Here is a 20,905-nt window from a genome sequence, read left to right as displayed (position 1 = left end):
GCTTTGTAAGTGCATTTTTGTTTTTATATTTGAGTTATATTAAAAGGTTTTACACTATTGGAGCTTCATTTCTTTTGCATGGAATTGGCACATGTGACCTAATATATGGCAGATAACTAAAGATACTTGTTTGACAACCTGGTCATGATATCGGTGGAGGGAGGAGAACAGCTGAGACCCTTCTGAAGTGGGAAATATCTATTGTTACATGCTGTTGGTGACCCTCTGTAGTGGAGGGGTCATGAAATTCTGGTAAGGAGTAATTTTGGCTGTATGGTGGTGGATCAAGCACTTGCTACACAGTAGAAGATTTGACGATTTCATCAATATTGGACTCTGTTGGAATTTAAATGTTTATATAATTACATTGGGTGTTCACTATTTTGTTTTATATTTTTTGGGTTTTCTTCTTTTTTCGTTGTTCACTGTGATCAATTATCCTATAACCCTTATTCTTTAAGACTGGGGGTAATAAGCCTAATTTTGCACATTATTATTGAAATTTTGTCTAATGTTTTTTACTTCATTGAATTTTATGTGGGTTTATGATTTAGCGCAGCTTACTCAATTTTTCATGCGTTTTTTTTTTCTGTAATTATGTAATACAGTCAAGCTGCAGCTGATCAAAGTTCCATTGTGGACGATTAGTATAATATTTTTATCATAGCGCAGTTTTTTCCTTTTTTTTTCCAATACTACAAAAATGTTGCTCATCTGCAGATCCGGTTCCCAACAAAAAACGTATGGTAACAGACAAGACTGTAGACTGACCCATCGGTGAGGTTCTCTCCGTTGATGTAACGCAGACTTTTCAGGAAGGACAGCGAAACCAGAGCATGGGAGTGGCGGATTTTCACGTATCCGGTCACCGTCTCTATGAGACCCATAAAGTTCTCCAGCTCTGCGGCAATGTTTTCTGCAATAAGACAAGACCAGGGTGAGACACAAAACAACATTATTCCAATTACACCCAAACAATTGTGTAATATAGCTCCAGGACAAGCTTTCAGGGTGTTCCCTTCTTGGTCCAAGCGGTATTCTCTCCAAGCAACTACACCCCAAACATTTTTCACCTCAATGTGCTGACATTGCTCTACCTGGTTACATCCTGCAGACATTTCACCCTTTATATCAAACATTTTCCAGGTTATACTTCACATTTAGAAAGTGGATATGTTTTGTACAGAACCCCACACGAAGGTGAACTTACACTAGAACGATCAAGGCGTTCTGGGGGAGGACATAAATTCTGGGTATCTTCCCGAAATGCAAGGACTCTGTGGAATCCTAAGATTCCTGCAAAGTTTACCAGGGGTTCCTTGGGCTGTGGATGATTGACCCCCCATTTGATGGTGCCTGCGTAGTTCCAGGACCAATACCACTTGGCAATGCCAACAGCACAGTACCAACTATTCCTTTGGGCAGTCTGTAAGTGTGGCATTCTGACCACCACTGTAATGATGTCAGTCTTCTTACTGACCACCCAATGTAGGGGGCATTTTCCCCACTTAGTTGTCCATCTAGTAGAGAAAGGCTGTTCTAGGTACTGAAGAAGTCAGTTGGGTAAGCTACGGAACGTCTTTAACACTGAACAGAAGTCCAGTTGAATTCGACCAGCTACTACTAGATGAGGTGGGTAGGTTTTTCACGAGTGGCTCCTTTGGCATATATAAAATTTTGCGGGGACCAAAAAAGAAGCAGATCTTAGAGGGCGTGACAGGGACGGCAATTTCTGCTAGGTCTACTTTAGCCTAAAATGGCTGTTGGCATTAATGGAATAAATACAGGCTGTACTGTGTGTCAGAGGAAATACAAATAAAAAAGAACTTTATGTGCATGACAAACTTACATATTTGGTTTTATTAGCTCCTATAAGTAGAGCTAAACTCTCTCAATCAACATTGACCATTTTTTATTTCTTATGCTGTTAGCCTTAGTAAATAGGAAGGTACAGTATATTATAGTTACTTGTTTTAATGCTGTATAGTTTAACGTGTAGTCTTATTATAGACATACTTGCAGGTACAGGGAATATCTCCTAAACTTGCTGTGTTTGGGAGATATTCACACTGGATGCAGCCTGTGAAGTCACCAGCCCATGCGCTCTGAAGGTGGGGCATACCGTACCGGCATTGTAGCCCCCGGGCTACTCATACAGCCAGGGCCCACAAACCCAGGAGTAAGACCGGAGGAATATGGAAGCCCTGTCAGCGGTGACAACTGGGAGGGCTTCTTTATAAGGTATTTCACGTGCTAGCATGCAGCGGTTTACTGAAGCTTTAATCTTAATTTTTTTTTTTACATTACTTCAGCGGCTTCCTGGTCTCTGAAATGATGTCACAAATCCCAGAAGTCTTCATAGTGCTTCCTGGTTTCAGGCCTAAGCCACAATGATGTCCTACATCCCATGAGTCTTCAGGGAGATTCCTGGTTTCAGGCCTAGGCTACAATGATGTCATACATGCCAGGAGACTTCATGGTGCTTCCTGGTTTCAGGCCTAGGCCACAATGATGTCATACATCCCAGGAGTCTTCAGGGTGCTTCCTGGTTTCAGGTCTAGGCCACAATGATGTCCTACATCCTAGGAGACTTCGTGGTGGTTTCAGGCTAGGCCACAATTATGTAATAGATTCCAGGAGACTTTATGGTCCATCCTGGTTTTCTGGTCTAGGCCACAATGTTGTCATACAACCAAGCAAAACCAAGACAAGGTGTGGGTAGGAGGGGCAGCTGCCCTGCGCACAGTGGGGATATTATTATAAGGGGTGATTGTGAGGGGCGACTTTGTACTAGAAGAATGGATTTGTTTTAGGAAGGGGGATGGATTTGTGCTAGTAGGGATGATTGGGGGATTTGTGTTAGGAGGAGAAATTTGGGAGGGGGGATTAGTGCTAGGAGAGGGTATTTGTACTGGAAGAGGGTGTTTTTTTTTGTTTGGGGAGAATTTTGGCTTGCAAAAGGGAATTTATGCTTAGTGGTAAGTGTAAAGGTTAGCGCTAGAATTTTTTTTGCAGGAGATTTTTGCTGACACGCTCATACATTTGGGGGGGGGGGGGGGGCACTGTTTGGCATCTTTGGTCTGGGCACTGGATGACCCCATCCCGGCACTGCATCCACAGAGTCCTTATGGGAATTTTTTTCTTTCATGTAGAGGAAGAGAGGAGGGGCTTTCTCTAAGCGCACCCTCCTCTCCTGCCTGCATACCTGAGCCAACGGCAGATGGATTCTAGGAAGTAAACACTACATCAGGGGTAGGCAACCTGGGGCCCTCCAGCTGTTGTGGAACAAAATTTGGCATTGCAAGGCTGGCAGTTACAATTACTCCCAGAGGCATGATGGGACTTGTAGTTCTGCCACAGCTGGATGGCCCCTGGCTGCCTACCCCTGCACTACATGAATCATCTGCCCTTGTTTAAGATGACCACAGCTAGAAATGCTAGGGTGTGGTCTTTTTTTTTTTCAAAGTGATTTTGCAACAACATAAAAGCATGGTGGAAACATGGATAGACGGAGGAGTTTGCTCTGAAAATTAACCTAAAATAAAAGGGAAAACACTGCGCTAAAATTAAACCTATAACAAAATGGCCCCAATGGCCATAAATAGCAGCTAACACTAAAAACAAACAAAGTTCAGCATACAAAGGAAAAAATATGTGTAGCGCTTCAATATTACTAAATATAATCAACATAAAATAATTAGTGTGTAATCAACATAAATTGTAGAGTAATTAAATACAGAAATTCATATAGTTAATAATTTGAAAAAAAGAGTCCATAAGATGGGCACCAGTTTCACAATGGGGCTGGTATAGGGATGACTGGACCGTCATAAAGCAAAAACAGGTCACTGGGCAGATATATTCATGTAGGCCAGCTTGTCTGTAAACGTCAAAAGAAAGTAGATAAATACTTCTTACCAGCTCTGTTGGACTCACAAAGTCATATGACAGTTGAGTCTGAAAAGGCTTGAGGTCTCACCCTGGGACCAGAAAGGATATGGAAGGAGGTCCGTTAGACTGGTGGAGGAACTTCAAACAGCTGTGTACTCAATGGCGTGTTTCGCAAACTGGAACAACGAGGTAGTTTGGAATCCAGCTCAGACACGATCCAATACTCCAATTGCCCCAAATGGGTAGGGGAATGTTTGGGGGTTTAAACCACACAGAAGGGAAAAAAGAAAAAAGAGCTCCACATGGTGCGGGTCAAATGATATAAAATACGGATTTATTGAAGTCAAAAATGACTGGCGCCCCTGTCGAAGACTTTTCATGTCGAAACGCGTTGGGCTAGCTGTTGGCACCCTACATTGCTTTTAACTTTATTTCATTTCATTTCTGTGATCACCAAGTCATTTATAACTTTTTGACTTCAATAAATCCGTATTTTATATCATTTGACCCGCACCATGTGGAGCTCTTTTTTCTTTTTTCCCTTCTGTGTGGTTTAAACCCCCAAACATTCCCCTACCCATTTGGGGCAATTGGAGTATTGGATCGTGTCTGAGCTGGATTCCAAACTACCTCGTTGTTCCAGTTTGCGAAACACGCCATTGAGTACACAGCTGTTTGAAGTTCCTCCACCAGTCTAACGGACCTCCTTCCATATCCTTTCTGGTCCCAGGGTGAGACCTCAAGCCTTTTCAGACTCAACTGTCATATGACTTTGTGAGTCCAACAGAGCTGGTAAGAAGTATTTATCTACTTTCTTTTGACGTTTACAGACAAGCTGGCCTACATGAATATATCTGCCCAGTGACCTGTTTTTGCTTTATGACGGTCCAGTCATCCCTATACCAGCCCCATTGTGAAACTGGTGCCCATCTTATGGACTCTTTTTTTCAAATTATTAACTATATGAATTTCTGTATTTAATTACTCTACAATTTATGTTGATTACACACTAATTATTTTATGTTGATTATATTTAGTAATATTGAAGCGCTACACATATTTTTTTGCTCTGAAAATTAACCTAAATAGCGGTTTCGGTTTGTGGGGCTCGGAGGCAGTTTAGTTCCACGTTATGCGTTTTTCGTCTTTTTTTTTTTTGGACCTTTGAGAAAAGATAACCCCCCCCCCCCAGCATTATTGTGAAGAAATTTCATCCTTACTACGTTCAGTTCATTAGTGAAAAAAAGAAAAAAGAAAAAAAGAAAAGTGGAACCCCTCCAAGGTGGCTCGTTCTTGCTCTGGGCACCAATTTGCCTTTTTAAAATCAGAACATCCGGCAAAAATGCATGCGATTAAACGCCCGCCAGCATCAGAGTTAGAGAAGTGACAGGTACAGAATCGGGGAAGGATGCTGTTAAACTCCCATTCATAAGTCCTCTGTGGATCTGCCCGCGTTTCCAAGAATACTCCACGTGGATGCCAGTAACAGGTCCCGAGCTTTCAGCAGCTTCTCTCTTGGCACGGGCTGCGCCAGCAGTTGCAGTCAAGGGCCACATGAATTATTGAAGCTTCCTCCAGAATCACACGGCTGTGATATACACCCCCCCCCCCCATCTGTAACCTCGTCCAAATCTATCTGCAGACTTCTACACTAACCCCTGCGACTCGGTGCTGCTGCACTCCCTGCCAAACAACCAAGGCTATATCATTCAGCCAAAGAGGTAAGCGGGGTAAATGAGGTGCGATAAAGGTGCAAGAACAAGGAGCCCTTTGTTTTACAGACTATTTCCAATTTCCAACAAATCTAAAACATCTGCCGATACGCTCTATTATGGTAGCAGTATAGACAGAGTAGCCTGCAACTGGACGTAGTAGTAGAACTTTCTACTTTACATGGATATACAAAGTTTTTGGGCACCTTGATACAAACCTGTGACAAAGAGCTTACGATTAAACTGACCCACCAGTTATGCTAAAGCTGGCCGTACGCTTTTTCTTCTTTTTTTTTTTTTCTTTCACTTGAATGAAAAATAAATCAAGTCCCTCCATCCACGCTATACAGCACAGATGGATGAATCTCCCTCTTGCTGATTGGTGGGTGTCAGAACACCTGCACAGTGGCAGCATCAATTGGGCTCCTATCGGAAGGAGGCGGGCCGACAGGCCAACCATGTAAGCGAATGTCTTCGCGTGAGCAGATGTGCTGCAAGGCTTTGGGTCCTGAGAGAGTCAACCATCTGCGCAAGCACAGGATCCCCCCCTCCCCTCCACATGTGCAAAGATGGCTATCTTAGACTTTTCCCGTTTGAGCGCATGTGTGGAAAGTCACCTGCCACGGGACTTCGGGTCTTGGGAGAGCTCAGTTCCACAGTTGCCCATGCGCTGGTTTATCCGACCATCTGTGCATGCACAGGATTTCCCCTGCATGCACATAGATGGCCATCAGGTTATCCCTGGTTTAGCACATGGGTGGAAAGTCACCTGCATGTGCGCAGATGTGCTGCAGAGCTTCAAGTCCTTAGAGAGCCCTGGGGTACTGCTGCACATGTGCTAGTTGGCGTGGCTTTGGAAAGCCCGCGGCCTCGGCCTAGCTCCGGAGCGGCGGCCATCTTGGCCCACTCGGCGGCAGCTGCTGCCTCGCCAGGAAGTGGAGTTTCGTCACCGCCATCTTGCTACACCCCACACTCCTGCACAGGAATGATAGAGTGAGAAGGGGGGCAAGCGCACATCTTGTTTAGTTAAATGTGAAAATCTGAGGTGTTCTGTCACATTAGCAACCATGCAAGGTCAGCAGGTTACATAATTACATAGCTAGTAAGGTTGAATAAAGACACCAGTCCATCCAGTTCATCCTGAGTGAGTGTCTACAATTGTCCCTATCCCTGTATATCGCACACTCACATTGGTCCCTACCCTCAAGGAGCCCACAATCCAAGGTCCCCATTCATATACTAGGGCCAATTTTGGACAGAAACCAATTAACCTACCTGCATGTCTTTGGAGTGTGGGAGGAAACCGGAGTACCCGGAGGAAACCCGCGCAGGCACAGGGAGAACATGCAAACTGCAGGCAGGTAGTATCGTGGTTGGGATTTGGACCAGCGACCCATTTTACTGCTAGGCGAGAGTGCTAACCACTACACCACTGTGCCGCCCAGGTTTGCTGCTGCTTTAAAAATTTAACATCTAAAAAGTCAGTCGGATTTACAAATACTTTATTTAAGCATAAAAGCTCAGTTTTGTGTTGAAAATAACTGAAATCTAAAACTCCGGTGAGCGTAACAAGATTTGTCTTGTCTTTTTTTTGCTGGTCCGATCTGAGGAACGACCCGATCCGTGAGGTTTTTGTAATGAGAAAACCAGCGTTGAATGGAAACCACAACTGCAGGATACATAAGTAGTATTGTCAATGAGAGAAATGTCTGTCCGGGGTCCGGAAAATTATTCACCACATGGCTGGGAGCCGCTCATCTTCTCCCCAATGGTCTGATGTGGTCATTACTACCCCATAGAAAAGCCTTACAAAAACTGATCATTGTCCATCACAAGCCACACAAGCCATCGGCTTTTTTTTTTTTTTGGCTACTTACGGCCTTTACGGATGTTGAGCAGCAGGTTTCCTTGCAGCACTGTACATCCTTCCAACATCTGGGCGGAGGTGACGGAGTCAATGGTCTTGTCCTCGATGCAGACTTTAGGACAATGGCCCTCACATGGAATGCAGAACATACTGCAAGACAAAAGCAAAACTTCATCAGAATCAAGATTACAGAGCACAAGTGACACACATTTGATGACTGATCTCATCAGGGCTCCTCTTCAGTAGGAAGGCGGTGGTACAGGGAAGGGGTGCTGGAGGGTCTTCTGATATTGGATTCTGGGGGAACTATTGTCGCTGGGGAGGGTAGTGTTGCTGGCAGTGGGCGTATACTTGCTGGGGGGGGGGTATTTAGTTGCTGGAAGGGTTCAGGTGTTGCTAGGGGGTATATTGTTGCTGGCTGCCAGAAATCTTTGGTTGCTAGTGGTGGATCTATTGTTGCTGGAGGATCTACTGATGCCTAATTATTTAATGTTGCTGGCGAGGGTCTACTGTTGCTGGCTGCTGCATAGATTTATTGTTGCTGGCAGGGGTATACCATTGCTGGGTGCTTGGGAGAACTATTGTTGCTGATGGATCCATTGCTGCTTGGGGGGGGGGGGGTCTACTGTTGAGGGGGATCTATTGTTTCTTATGCTGGGGTGGCCTACTGTTGCTGGTGGGGGTCTATTTTGGCTGGTGGGGTCTACTATTGCTGGCTGCCAGAGAGATTAATTGTTGCTGCTGGTGGATCCATTTTTGTTGGGGAGGGGGTTCCTATGTTGCATAGGGGATCTTCTGTTGAGGGGGATCTTTTGTTGCTAGCTGCTGGAGAGAGTCTATTGCTGCTAGCAGGGGGTTCTACTGTTGCTGGCTGTACTTCTGACACGTTTTCCTGACACCAAGAGAAAAGAAAAGGTGACAGCGGAAGGAACTGCAGCACACAGCCTGTGATTGACAGCCTCAGCTCTGTTCTTGTGTGCTGTGTGAAGGGGGGTGGTGTGGTGTCCCTTCTCTCCAATCAGCTGTCACTGAGCTCTGCAGAGTGTGCTGTGGAGGGGAAGGGGCGGGGTCGGAGAGTGGTGCTCAGCAACCAAAGGCTCGCTGCACTAGGCCCCCCCTAGGGGAATTGACGAGCATTTCAAAATAATATTAATAGTCCTGGTTTAAAGCAGTTGTAAACCCTTACATATACCCAGTGAATTGACTGGCTTCAGGTGTTACTCAGAAATAAAACATATCCTTCTACATAAGATGTACCTGTCTACTTGCTGCCATCTCTCCTCTATAGCATTCAAAGTACAGGATTTACATAGCATTTCTTATCTCCAGCAAGCAAAGAGGGCGGGGGGGAGGAGGGGGACTGATGTCGCACACTACATAGCATAGAGCAGGGGTCTCCAAACTGCGGCCCTCCAGTTGTTCAGAAACTACAATTCCCATCATGCTTAGTCATGTCTGTGAATGTCAGAGTTTTACAATGCCTCATGGGATGTGTAGTTCCGCAACAGCTGGAGGGCCGTAGTTTGGAGATCCCTGGCATAGAGCAGGGAGTGTAATATGATACCTGAATGGAGGAGTCAAGTGTAATCTGGGATCTGAGTGTCCTACAGAAAGAGGCACAGCTGAGGCTGTAAATGACGTGCTGTGTGCTGGGGGGGGGTTTGGAACTACATTTCCCATGATGCTCATGCACTCTGCCTTGTAGTGGAGGGTGGCCCGAGTCCTGCTGCCTGTGTCAATGGATGCAGCAGCGGGACTCAGGAGCACATGGGCGCCCCCCCATGGAAAGTGGCTCTCTGTGGCGGCATCAGATGAAAAGGAGGGGTCAGGGGCACTGCTGGGGCACCCCAGAAGAGGAGGATCAGGGCTGCTCTGTGCAAAACCCTTGCACAGAGGAGGAAAGTATAACATGTTTGTTATTTTTAAAGGAGAAAAAAATGAGACTTCAGTATCACTTTAAAAGAGACGTAATGGGAATCTGTTTTAAAAAAAAAAAAAAAAAAGGGAAAAGGGAAACCTTTACAAAACTTTAATAACAAGAAAAGCAAAAAATAAAAGCAATAGATTCCCTGCAGCTAGCAATTTACGTCCCCCCCAGCAACCATAGATCCTGCAGCAACAACATACCCCCTAGCAGGGCTTTTTTTTTTCTCAGGGAATAGGTGCAGGAACTCACCCCTTCTGTGTCACCCTTCGTCACTGCCCCCTACCCTTCTCCGAGTACCATCCCCTGGTTCCACCCACCTCCCAGTACAGCACCTTTCAGAGAATACAGAACTAAGTATTTTGTGCTACTCAGCCATTGCTAAGAAATTTGTTAATGAAAACAAGAAAGATAGTAAAACAGATCCCTTTAACAATAGACACCTCCCAGCAACAATAGACCCCCCCCCCCAGCAACAATAGACCCCCCCCCCCTTCCCAGCCACAATAGACCCCCCACCCTTCCCAGCAATAGACCCCCCCTTCCCAGCAACAATATATCCCCCCCACAATGGACCTCCTACAACAAAGCACCACCCCAGCAACAACAGACCTCTCCCTTAACAGTAGATCCCACCCAGAAACAATTGGCCACCCCCCAGCAAGATAAGACCCCACCACCAGTAACAGTAGACTTACCCAGCAATAGACCCCCCAACAAAGACAGATCCCCACCAGCAACAATATATACTCCAGAAGCCAGCATCAATAGACCCTCCAGCACCATCTTGCCAGTACACACATTCAGTGCTGGAGGTGCCGGAACTGCGTTCCCAACTGAAAAAAAGCCCTGCCCCCTAGCAAAAATAGATGCACCCCAGTAACAGCAGCCCCCCGCCAGCTGGCATCCGTAGACCCCTCCCTCAACAGTAGATACCACCCAGCAACAATTAACCCCGCCCAGCAAGATAAGACCCCCCCCACCAGCAACAGTAGACTTACCCAGCAACAATAGACCCCCAACAAAGACAGATCCCCACCAGAAACAATAGATACTCCAGAAGCCAGCATCAATAGACCCTCCAGCACCATCTTGCCAGTACATACATTCAGTGCTGGAGGTGCCAGAACTGCGTTCCCCTGAAAAAAAAGCCCTGCCCCCTAGCAAATAGATCCACCCCAGCAACAGCAGACCCCCGCCAGCAATAATATCTCTCTCGGGAGCTGGCATCAGTAGACCCCTCCCTCAACGGTAGATCCCACCCAGCAACAAAAGACCCCTAGATAACATAAAACCCTTCCATCAAAAGACCCCCTCCCCCCAGTGATAATAGATCCCCTAGAAGCCAGCAATGATAGACCCTTCAGCACACCCCAGTCAATACAGTACTGGAGGTAACAGAACTGCGTTCCACCACGTTCCTGCTGAAAAAAAAAAAAAAAAAAGTCTGGTCATTACAAAAGAAATAGACACGATTACCTTTGACTGTCATTGACTCGATATCCTGACGGACAGTCGCCCACACACTCCCCGTTATGGAGGATGAAGTGGGTTGGGTCGTTGTATATGGTGTGCATGTTGGCGCAGTCTTCCAAGGTGATGCAGCGCCACCCCTGAAAGCTGTAGGTGTTCTCCGGACAGCTTGGGACACATCTGCCTTCGTAGAAGAAGTGTTGACAAGCCACGCAGGCGCTGTCGTTGTTTGCAGCGGTACAGCTTCCCAGGCACTCGGGATGGCAGCACTCGCCCTTGTCTGTACAGGCGAGTCTCTCACACTTGCTGGGGCACACTGCAGGGACAAAAAAAAAAACACAAAAATTAAAAAAAAAAAAGTCCTAAGAGACAGAACGCTCATTAAAAGCCGAGGTATATAACGGAATTATTCAGCTCAAGATTTAACCAAAAAAATGTCCTTATCAAGTTTCGTCTACTGCAGGGAAATGTTTATACCAGATACAGTATTCGATTCTGATCTCTGTATGGATTTGAAGCAAATTGTTGTGTTGTGGTTTTTCTCTAGCTCTGCGCTCCTTCCTATTATCACACTTTGGTGTCATGGCGGTTTAGGCCACACGTACAATGAAGTTATGCTCTATCCACAGTAACGCTCTGCATCCCTTTTTATTAGGCTACACGCCCAAGATCGCAAGATCCTCCATGGTAAGAATTCAAGTCCAACACCAGTCAAAACCTTATCAGATAACAAACACCACAAGCACATAACTCCAGAGTAAGCAGACAACCCCGGGCAGCCAATCTCAAAAAGGGGACAAGTTGGGGAATTGGGTTGGACTTAACTAACCCATCGCTACTGTTACCTTGAGATTACCCCTACCATACGTATCGGTATATACACTACGTTGTCAAAAAGTATTGGGACGCCTGCCTTTAAAAGGTACGTAAACTTTAATGGTTCGTAGGGTTCAATATTGAGTTGACCCACCCTTTGCAGCTATAGCAGCTTCAACTCTTCTGGGAGGGCCGTCCACAAGGTTTAGGAGTGTGTCTATGGGAATGTTTCACCATTCTTCCAGAAGCACATTTGTGAGGTCAGGCACTGATGTTGAACGAGAAAGCCCGGCTCTCCGCTCCAATTCATCCCAAAGGTGTTTGTTCAGTCAAGTTCCTCCACCCCAAACTCGCTTTGTCTTTATGGACCTTGCTTTGTGCACTGGTGCAAATCATTTGGTGGAGGGGGGATTATGATGTGGGGTTGTTTTTCAGGGGTTAGGCTTGGCCCCTTAGTTCCAATGAAGGGAACTCAGCATACCAAAACATTTTGGACAATTTCATGCTCCCAACTTTATGGGAGCAGTTTGGGGATGACCCCTTCCTGTTCCAACCTGACTACGCACACGTGAACAAAGCACGGTCCATAAAGATATGAACGAGTTGGGGGTGGATGAACTTGACTGGCCTGCACCTCACCCCGATAGAGCACCTTTAGAATGAATTCATGCAGAGACTGCGAGCCAGGCTTTCTTGTCCAACATGAGCATCTGACTTCACAAATGTGCTTCTGGGAGAATGGTCAAACATTCCCATAGACACACTCCTAAACCTTGTGGACGGCCTTCCCAGAAGAGTTGAAGCTGTTATAGCTGCAAAGGGTGGGCCAACTCAATATTGAACCCTACGGACTAAGACTCCACTAAAGTCCATGTGTGCGTAAAGGCAGGCGTCCCATAGTGTAAATGTGATAAGACCCTAGATTTGGATCTTGTATTCACTATCCAAGTGCCATCTAAAAAGGTCCATCTAAAAAGGTCCATCTAAAAAGGTCCATCTAAAAAGGTCCATCTAAAAAGGTCCATCTAAAAAGGTCCATCTAAAAAGGTCCATCTAAAAAGGTCCATCTAAAAAGGTCCATCTAAAAAGGTCCATCTAAAAAGGTCCATCTAAACATCTCCATCTCCCCCCACCTCCAAAATATATATATTCATGGACACGAACACTTGTTGACAAAACCTGTATTTGGTTTCTATGGGGTACATACTGCAAGTGTTAGAAAATGAGCAGACATAGCGGTACTGAAAAAAAGTATTAAACGCACAGACCACCTCAAGATCAGGGTTTCTCAACCAGGGTTCCATGGAAGCCTAGGCCTCCTCCAGAGGTTGCTAGTGGTTCCTCAAGTAATGAGCAACTTGTGCCTCTCAGATAAGTTCCCACTAACACCATTAATCTTTTTAGCTATCTGTAAGGTGTAATTCGTCCCAATCACCATAAGTGTAAGACACATTCTTCCCACTGACCATCACACTAATGTATCATGAGATGTAGATGGGTTCCCCGAGAACAAAAAGTGATTTCAAGGGTTCCTTTGCTTTCAAAAGATTGATATAGACTGTGCTAGATACCCGTCTGTTTAGAGCTCAAGCAAGCCCCACTATGAAGGAACATTGACCCGAGGCTAACTATTAAGACTAGAAAGAAAAACCCAGTCAGCCCTTGGAGAACATCTACGGTCAGTTTTGGATTTTTTTTTTCTTTATTCTTCTTTGTGTAAGTACAGGACGAATCTCAGTAGAATATATTAAACCAAGTAGCCAGGGGTTAAATGAAATTCATTGTGGAACACATGGTATGAATGACCCCAAAGATTGTTCTACTTCCCTTATGCAAGCATAATTATACATAATGAATGACAGATGAGAGTGCGTCACAACGAAAAGTATTACAGGGACAAAAAATAAAACAAAAAAAAAAAAAAAAGGCTACCTACCCTCCTAAAAAAAAGAGAAAACTACAATGGTGGTACAATATGGGCACACTGGGAGCCTTCACAAACAATTTCTTTGCACTATGGCAAGGCTGAGGAGAAGGATGCAAGTACCCAGTCACCTCAATATACAAAGCAAGCAATAGCAGCTCTGCAACGCAAGATAACCTGTAAGGATATAAATGATGGGAGCAGACTCTACCAAACTGGTTTTGAAGGGGAAGACTCCAGAGCTCATCCTGGCTTCATTATCTAAAATCAAACCTAAAACTAAACTTTGGATCCTCTTGCCGCTGCCGTTTAAAATAAAAATGGCAGTTCTACTCGTTAAGTAACCGTTTCCCAGTGTGGTTTCAACCCAGCCTTTGGCTTGCCTCTTGCGTCCCTCAGAAACATATTGGGAGGAGATGGCCAAGTTCCTCCAGTGTGCAGGAGCCAGCCTATAATCATAAGGCTTTCTGAAAAATTGGCCTGGATGAAGTTACATTTACTCCAAAACTACAATGGTGGTACAATATGGGCACACTGGGAGCCTTCACAAACCATTACTTTGCACTATGGCAAGGCTTAGAAGGCTATGGATTGTCCGCAACAAAGCAGCGGCACCAGACCTCAAGTGATGGTGAACGGGGGCCTGGGCTCAAATCAATTTTGGACTATGGCAAGGTGGCCCCATAAAGAGGAACAATTAGACTGACGATTCTCCCCTTTTATGTACATTCCAATCTACTGTTCAGTGCACATCAACAGTTACTACCTAATGATTAGGAAGTGGTCTTGAGTCTTCTATTGATATCCAATGTAGTGGTAGATAATAAAAGCGGAAGACCAGGTCTTCATTGCATACTTAAACCGACCATAGACGGAGCGATTTTCTTACCTGCAACCACAAGTTGCAGGAAAGAAAATCTCCTGATTCTCCCATCACCACACACATTGTTGATGGGGGGAATCCTTCCTGTGGAGCTCGTGTTGTCCCAGTTGACAGAACACACAGTGATTATTGCTAGCGGCTACAGCATGAAAGGTTTGACAGGCTGGTTGTACCCAGAGTACAAATCAGACTGCTGCTCATACATGGTTCGAACCTCAGCCAGTCCCTACAGAACCAGCAAAGATTCGACCAGTCTATGCCTTTCTTTACATTGGTCTTTGGTTCATACTTGCATTGGACCAGCTACGGCATAGATTTACGGTACATAGATCTACGGTATAGATTTCTCACACCTGAGGGGTCGCTGGGGCAGAGGACAATCACTGCGGCGGCAAGGGCTACTACAGAGATTTCTGCCATCTTTTGGGTCTGTTGCGGAGCGGGTTCCTCTCTGCACATTGTCCATTGGGGGGGGGGGGGGGGCTGCTTTTCCAGAACGGACATCATTCCAAAGAAGCCTTGTATTTTTAATGAATATAAGGGCTTTTTATGATTGGAGCAGGTAGAGATGAAGGGCGGCAAAACCATGTTCGCCAGCTCGTCCATTCATAGGCCATCTTGTATTCATTCAAGACATTCTGTAAATGGCAGCACTGCCAAGCAAGTGAACCCCCCTCTGGTCTTGACGCACTAGGGGCATTGCTTGGCACAGGACCCAGAAGATAGTTGCTATTACTTTAGTAGTGCCACCTACTAGAGCAATTGTCAGCTTCCCAAGTGGACCACCAGATATGAGATACTTCCCAACCCAAGTGTGATATAAAGATCAACCTCGGAGTTCAGCTTTCCATACAGGTTGAGACTGTTGCAAGACCGAACTGAACACTGAATACTCTTATCCCATTCCAAAGAAGCCTTGTATTTTATGAATAGAATATAAGGGCTTTTTATGATTGGAGCAGACAGAGATGAAGGGCGGCAAAGCCAAGATCGCCAAATCGCCCATTCATAGGCCATCTTGAATTCATTCAAGACATTCTGTAAATGGCAGCACTGCCAAGCAAGTGAACCCCCTCTGGTCTTGGTGCACCAGGGGCATTGCTTGGCACAGGACCCAGAAGATAGCTGCTATTACTTTAGTAGTGCCACCTACTAGAGCAATTGTCAGCTTCCCAAGTGGACCACCGGGTATGAGCTACTTCCCAACGCAAGCGTTGATATAAAGATCAACCTCGGAGTTCAGCTTTCCATACAGGTTGAGACTGTTGCAAGACCGAACTGAATACTGAATACTCTTATCCCATTCCAAAGAAGCCATGTATTTTATGAATAGAATATAAGGGCTTTTTATGATTGGAAGAGACAGAGATTAAGGGCGGCAACGCCAAGATCGCCAACTCGCCCATTCATAGGCCATCTTGAATTCATTCAAAACATTCAAGACATTCTGTAAATGGCAGCACTGCCAAGCAAGTGAACACCACCACCTAACCCCCCCCCCCCCCTGGTCTTGGTGCTATAGGGGCATTGCTTGGCACAGGACCCAGAAGATGACTTTAGTAGTGCCACCTACTAGAGCGATTGTCAGCTTCCCAAGTGGACCACCAGGTATGAGATACTTCCCAACGCAAGTGTGATATAAAAGATCAACCTTGGAGTTCAGCTTTCCATACAGGTTGAGACTGTTGCAAGACCGAACTGAATACTCTTATCCCATTCATGCCCCCTTAAGGCAAACCAATAAGATATTTATTGCAGCAAGTGGACATGGCTTATCTAGCTTGTACTTGTAGCTAATATATCAACACATAGTGAGGATCTGCAGACACAAGTATATCAAAATACCGAGTTTCTGCAGCCCTGGAATCATTGCAGAACGCCCTGCCAGGTGTACAAACAGCCCAAACAGAGATAATCAGCCAGTGAGGGAAAGGCTCCTGGCATGTCTGTTTGCTATTCTCCAAAAACCGTGGCAGAGAGCCCGACGGGCAAACCTGTAACTGCCAGGAGTCGGAGGAATCCCTTTTTAAAAGGGAAAAATGCTCCTCTTGTAAAATTTGACATAATCCTTCCTACTCAACAGGCGGCAGAACAGTGAAAAGGCAAAGGATTGGCATAAGCATGGCTGTGCAGCGGGCCACTTCCGCTGCCGATTCTCTTTACCGGAGGGTCAGTGTCACCGCTCACATCCGCTCGTGTACACAGAACGATTTCTACATCCAGATTTATTCAAAGAGAGCAATTTCCAAACATGTGTAAAGGATTCTTCAACAAAAACGCAGAACAAATCAAACGCCCATTCCTTGCAAATCTGTTACTGATCAAAAAACCTGGTCATTCTTTCATGAGTGTGTCTTTGGGAACGTCTGACTATTCTTCCGGAAGCGCATTTGTGAGGTCAGGCACCGATGTTGGACGAGAAGGCCTGGCTCGCAGTCTCCACTCTAATTCATCCCAATGTTGTTCTATGAGGTTGAGGTCAGGACTCTGTGCAGGCCAGTCAAGTTGCTCCACCCTAAACTCGCTCATCCGTGTCCTTATGGACCTCCTTTGTGCACTGGTGTGCAGTCATGTTGGAACAGGAAGGGGCCATCCCCAAACTGTTCCCACAAAGTTGGGAGCATGAAATTGCCCAAAGTGTCTTGGTATGCTGACGCCTTAAGAGTTCCCTTCATTGGAACTAAGGGACCAAGCCCAACCCCTGCAAAACAACCCCACACCATAACCCCCCCTCCACCAAATGATTTGGACCAGTGCACAAAGCAAGGTCCATAAAGTCATGGATGAGCGAGTTTGGAGTGGAGGAACATGACTGGCCTGCACAGAATCCTGACCTCAACACAATAGAACACCTTTGGAATAAATTAAAGTGGAGACTATGAGCCTGGCCTTCTCATCCAACATCAGTGCCTAATGGCGTCCACAGGGGGAATGGTGCCCCATCCATGGCGTCCGTAGGGGGGGGAATGGTGCCCCATCCATGGCGTCCGTAGGGGGGGGGAATGGTGCCCCATCCATGGCGTCCGTAGGGGGGGGGAATGGTGCCCCATCCATGGCGTCCGTAGGGGGGGGAATGGTGCCCCATCCATGGCGTCCGTAGGAGGGGGGGAATGGTGCCCCATCCATGGCGTCCGTAGGGGGGGGGGAATGGTGCCCCATCCATGGCGTCCGTAGGGGGGGGAATGGTGCCCCATCCATGGCGTCCGTAGGGGGGGGGGAATGGTGCCCCATCCATGGCGTCCGTAGGGGGGGGGGGAATGGTGCCCCATCCATGGAGTCCGTAGGGGGGGGGGGGAATGGTGCCCCATCCATGGAGTCCGTAGGGGGGGGGGAATGGTGCCCCATCCATGGCGTCCGTAGGGGGGGGGGGAATGGTGCCCCATCCATGGAGTCCGTAGGGGGGGGGGAATGGTGCCCCATCCATGGCGTCCGTAGGGGGGGGGGGGAATGGTGCCCCATCCATGGCGTCCGTAGGGGGGGGAATGGTGCCCCATCCATGGCGTCCGTAGGGGGGGGAATGGTGCCCCATCCATGGCGTCCGTAGGAGGGGGGGAATGGTGCCCCATCCATGGCGTCCGTAGGGGGGGGGGAATGGTGCCCCATCCATGGCGTCCGTAGGGGGGGGGAATGGTGCCCCATCCATGGCGTCCGTAGGGGGGGGAATGGTGCCCCATCCATGGCGTCCGTAGGGGGGGAATGGTGCCCCATCCATGGCGTCCGTAGGGGGGGGGGGGAATGGTGCCCCATCCATGGAGTCCGTAGGGGGGGGGGGGAATGGTGCCCCATCCATGGAGTCCGTAGGGGGGGGGGGAATGGTGCCCCATCCATGGCGTCCGTAGGGGGGGGGGGGAATGGTGCCCCATCCATGGCGTCCGTAGGGGGGGGGGGAATGGTGCCCCATCCATGGCGTCCGTAGGGGGGGGGGAATGGTGCCCCATCCATGGCGTCCGTAGGGGGGGGGGAATGGTGCCCCATCCATGGCGTCCGTAGGGGGGGGGGGGGAATGGTGCCCCATCCATGGCGTCCGTAGGGGGGGGAATGGTGCCCCATCCATGGCGTCCGTAGGGGGGGAATGGTGCCCCATCCATGGCGTCCGTAGGGGGGAATGGTGCCCCATCCATGGCGTCCGTAGGGGGGGAATGGTGCCCCATCCATGGCCGTCCGTAGGGGGGGGAATGGTGCCCCATCCATGGCGTCCGTAGGGGGGAATGGTGCCCCATCCATGGCGTCCGTAGGGGGGGAATGGTGCCCCATCCATGGCGTCCGTAGGGGGGGAATGGTGCCCCCATCCATGGCGTCCGTAGGGGGGGGAATGGTGCCCCATCCATGGCGTCCGTAGGGGGGGAATGGTGCCCCATCCATGGCGTCCGTAGGGGGGAATGGTGCCCCATCCATGGCGTCCGTAGGGGGGGAATGGTGCCCCATCCATGGTGTCCGTAGGGGGGGAATGGTGCCCCATCCATGGCGTCCGTAGGGGGGGGAATGGTGCCCATCCATGGCGTCCGTAGGGGGGGAATGGTGCCCATCCATGGTGTCCGTAGGGGGGGGAATTGGTGCCCCATCCATGGCGTCCGTAGGGGGGGGAATTGGTGCCCCATCCATGGCGTCCGTAGGGGGGGGAATTGGTGCCCCATCCATGGCGTCCGTAGGGGGGGGAATTGGTGCCCCATCCATGGCGTCCGTAGGGGGGGGAATTGGTGCCCCATCCATGGCGTCCGTAGGGGGGGAATTGGTGCCCCATCCATGGCGTCCGTAGGGGGGGAATTGGTGCCCCATCCATGGCGTCCGTAGGGGGGGAATTGGTGCCCCATCCATGGCGTCCGTAGGGGGGAATTGGTGCCCCATCCATGGCGTCCGTAGGGGGGGAATGGTGCCCCATCCATGGCGTCCGTAGGGGGGGAATGGTGCCCCATCCATGGCGTCCGTATGGGGGGGAATGGTGCCCCATCCATGGCGTCCGTAGGGGGGGGAATTGGTGCCCCATCCATGGCGTCCGTAGGGGGGAATTGGTGCCCCATCCATGGCGTCCGTAGGGGGGGAATTGGTGCCCCATCCATGGCGTCCGTAGGGGGGGGAATTGGTGCCCCATCCATGGCGTCCGTAGGGGGGGAATTGGTGCCCCATCCATGGCGTCCGTAGGGGGGGAATTGGTGCCCCATCCATGGCGTCCGTAGGGGGGAATTGGTGCCCCATCCATGGCGTCCGTAGGGGGGGGAATTGGTGCCCCATCCATGGCGTCCGTAGGGGGGGAATGGTGCCCCATCCATGGTGTCCGTAGGGGGGAATGGTGCCTCATTCATGGCGTCAGTAGGGGGCATTGGTGCCCCATTCATGGTGTCAGTAGGGGGGAATTGGTGCCCCATTCATGGCGTCGGTAGGGGGGAATTGATGCCCCATTCATGGCGTCGGTAGGGGGGAATTGGTGCCCCATTCATGGCGTCAGTAGGGGGGAATTGGTGCCCCATTCATGGCGTCAGTAGGGGGGAATTGGTGCCCCATTCATGGCGTCAGTAGGGGGGAATTGGTGCCCCATTCATGGCGTCAGTAGGGGGGAATTGGTGCCCCATTCATGGCGTCAGTAGGGGGAATTGGTGCCCCATTCATGGCGTCAGTAGGGGGAATGCTTAATTTGATCTGACCCTTGGAGAACCAAAGTATCACATTCAGCCCCCCGGCCCGCAGTTTGGAGAGCACTGATGTAAAGGATTGCCCCCTGGCTGGGTTATGAATGGACATGCGATCTGCTGTCGGAAGTCTGTAGACAGCTAAAATTCATCCATCAACGATTGTGGGCTCTGGATGATTGACGTCTGCTATGTAAAAAAAAAACACAACACACAACACAACATACAAGGTGTACCCGCTATGTATATCACTCTAGGAATCCAGGAAACAATTTGGCAGCAAAGACGGGGCCACCAGAGGCCACCGGAGGAAAACTTGCAGTGACTCCTGTGCAGCTGTCATCTCCAAGAGACACAAATTACCATTCATTCTTTCCAGCCCGAGCGTCCGATTTCAATGGACAGAACACAAAACAAGCCCCCCCCCCCCCACCCACGCAGGATGGGTGCGCCTCGCCCTGGCATCTCATAGTGTGTTGTGTCTTGATAACAGAGCCGCTCTGTTCCTGCACGTGCCCTGTGCCCAGGCATCAATGGACGGACACTGTGCACTGCTAATATTTGCTCTTCCATATACTGTTTGTAAGCAATGAAAGAACCTCGTACAATGGAGGATACAAAAAAAAAGAAAAAGAAAATAAAAAAAGTCCAACAATTGTTTGCCACAGAACGGCACAGCAGGATGCGGCAAATTCAGTGCCAGCGCGCCATCCATTACATCAGTGTGGGGAGTTTCATCCAATAACGACTCAAGGAATATAAAATATTTGCATCTTTGTCTTCCAGATTAA

General features: G+C 48.4%; 1 protein-coding gene across 1 annotated transcript in view; it reads right to left on the bottom strand.

Moving 5' to 3' along the window:
• The window catches only part of LOC143959307 (insulin-like growth factor 1 receptor), a 294,645-nt gene that overhangs the window by 104,773 nt on the left and 168,967 nt on the right, over positions 1-20,905 (bottom strand). The window contains exons 3-5 of the mRNA XM_077467997.1: positions 10,874-11,183; positions 7,481-7,620; positions 772-916 (exon numbers count right to left, since the gene is read on the bottom strand). Of these exons, the coding sequence (XP_077324123.1) occupies positions 772-916; positions 7,481-7,620; positions 10,874-11,183 (595 nt within the window). The remainder of the gene's footprint in view (positions 1-771; positions 917-7,480; positions 7,621-10,873; positions 11,184-20,905) is intronic.

This window comes from Lithobates pipiens, unplaced genomic scaffold (assembly GCF_037356315.1).
Source record: "Lithobates pipiens isolate NorthernLeopardFrog02 unplaced genomic scaffold, aLitPip1_a1.2 Scaffold_7, whole genome shotgun sequence".
Taxonomy (NCBI): domain Eukaryota; kingdom Metazoa; phylum Chordata; class Amphibia; order Anura; family Ranidae; genus Lithobates; species Lithobates pipiens.
This window is presented reverse-complemented; position numbering and strand designations above follow the sequence as displayed.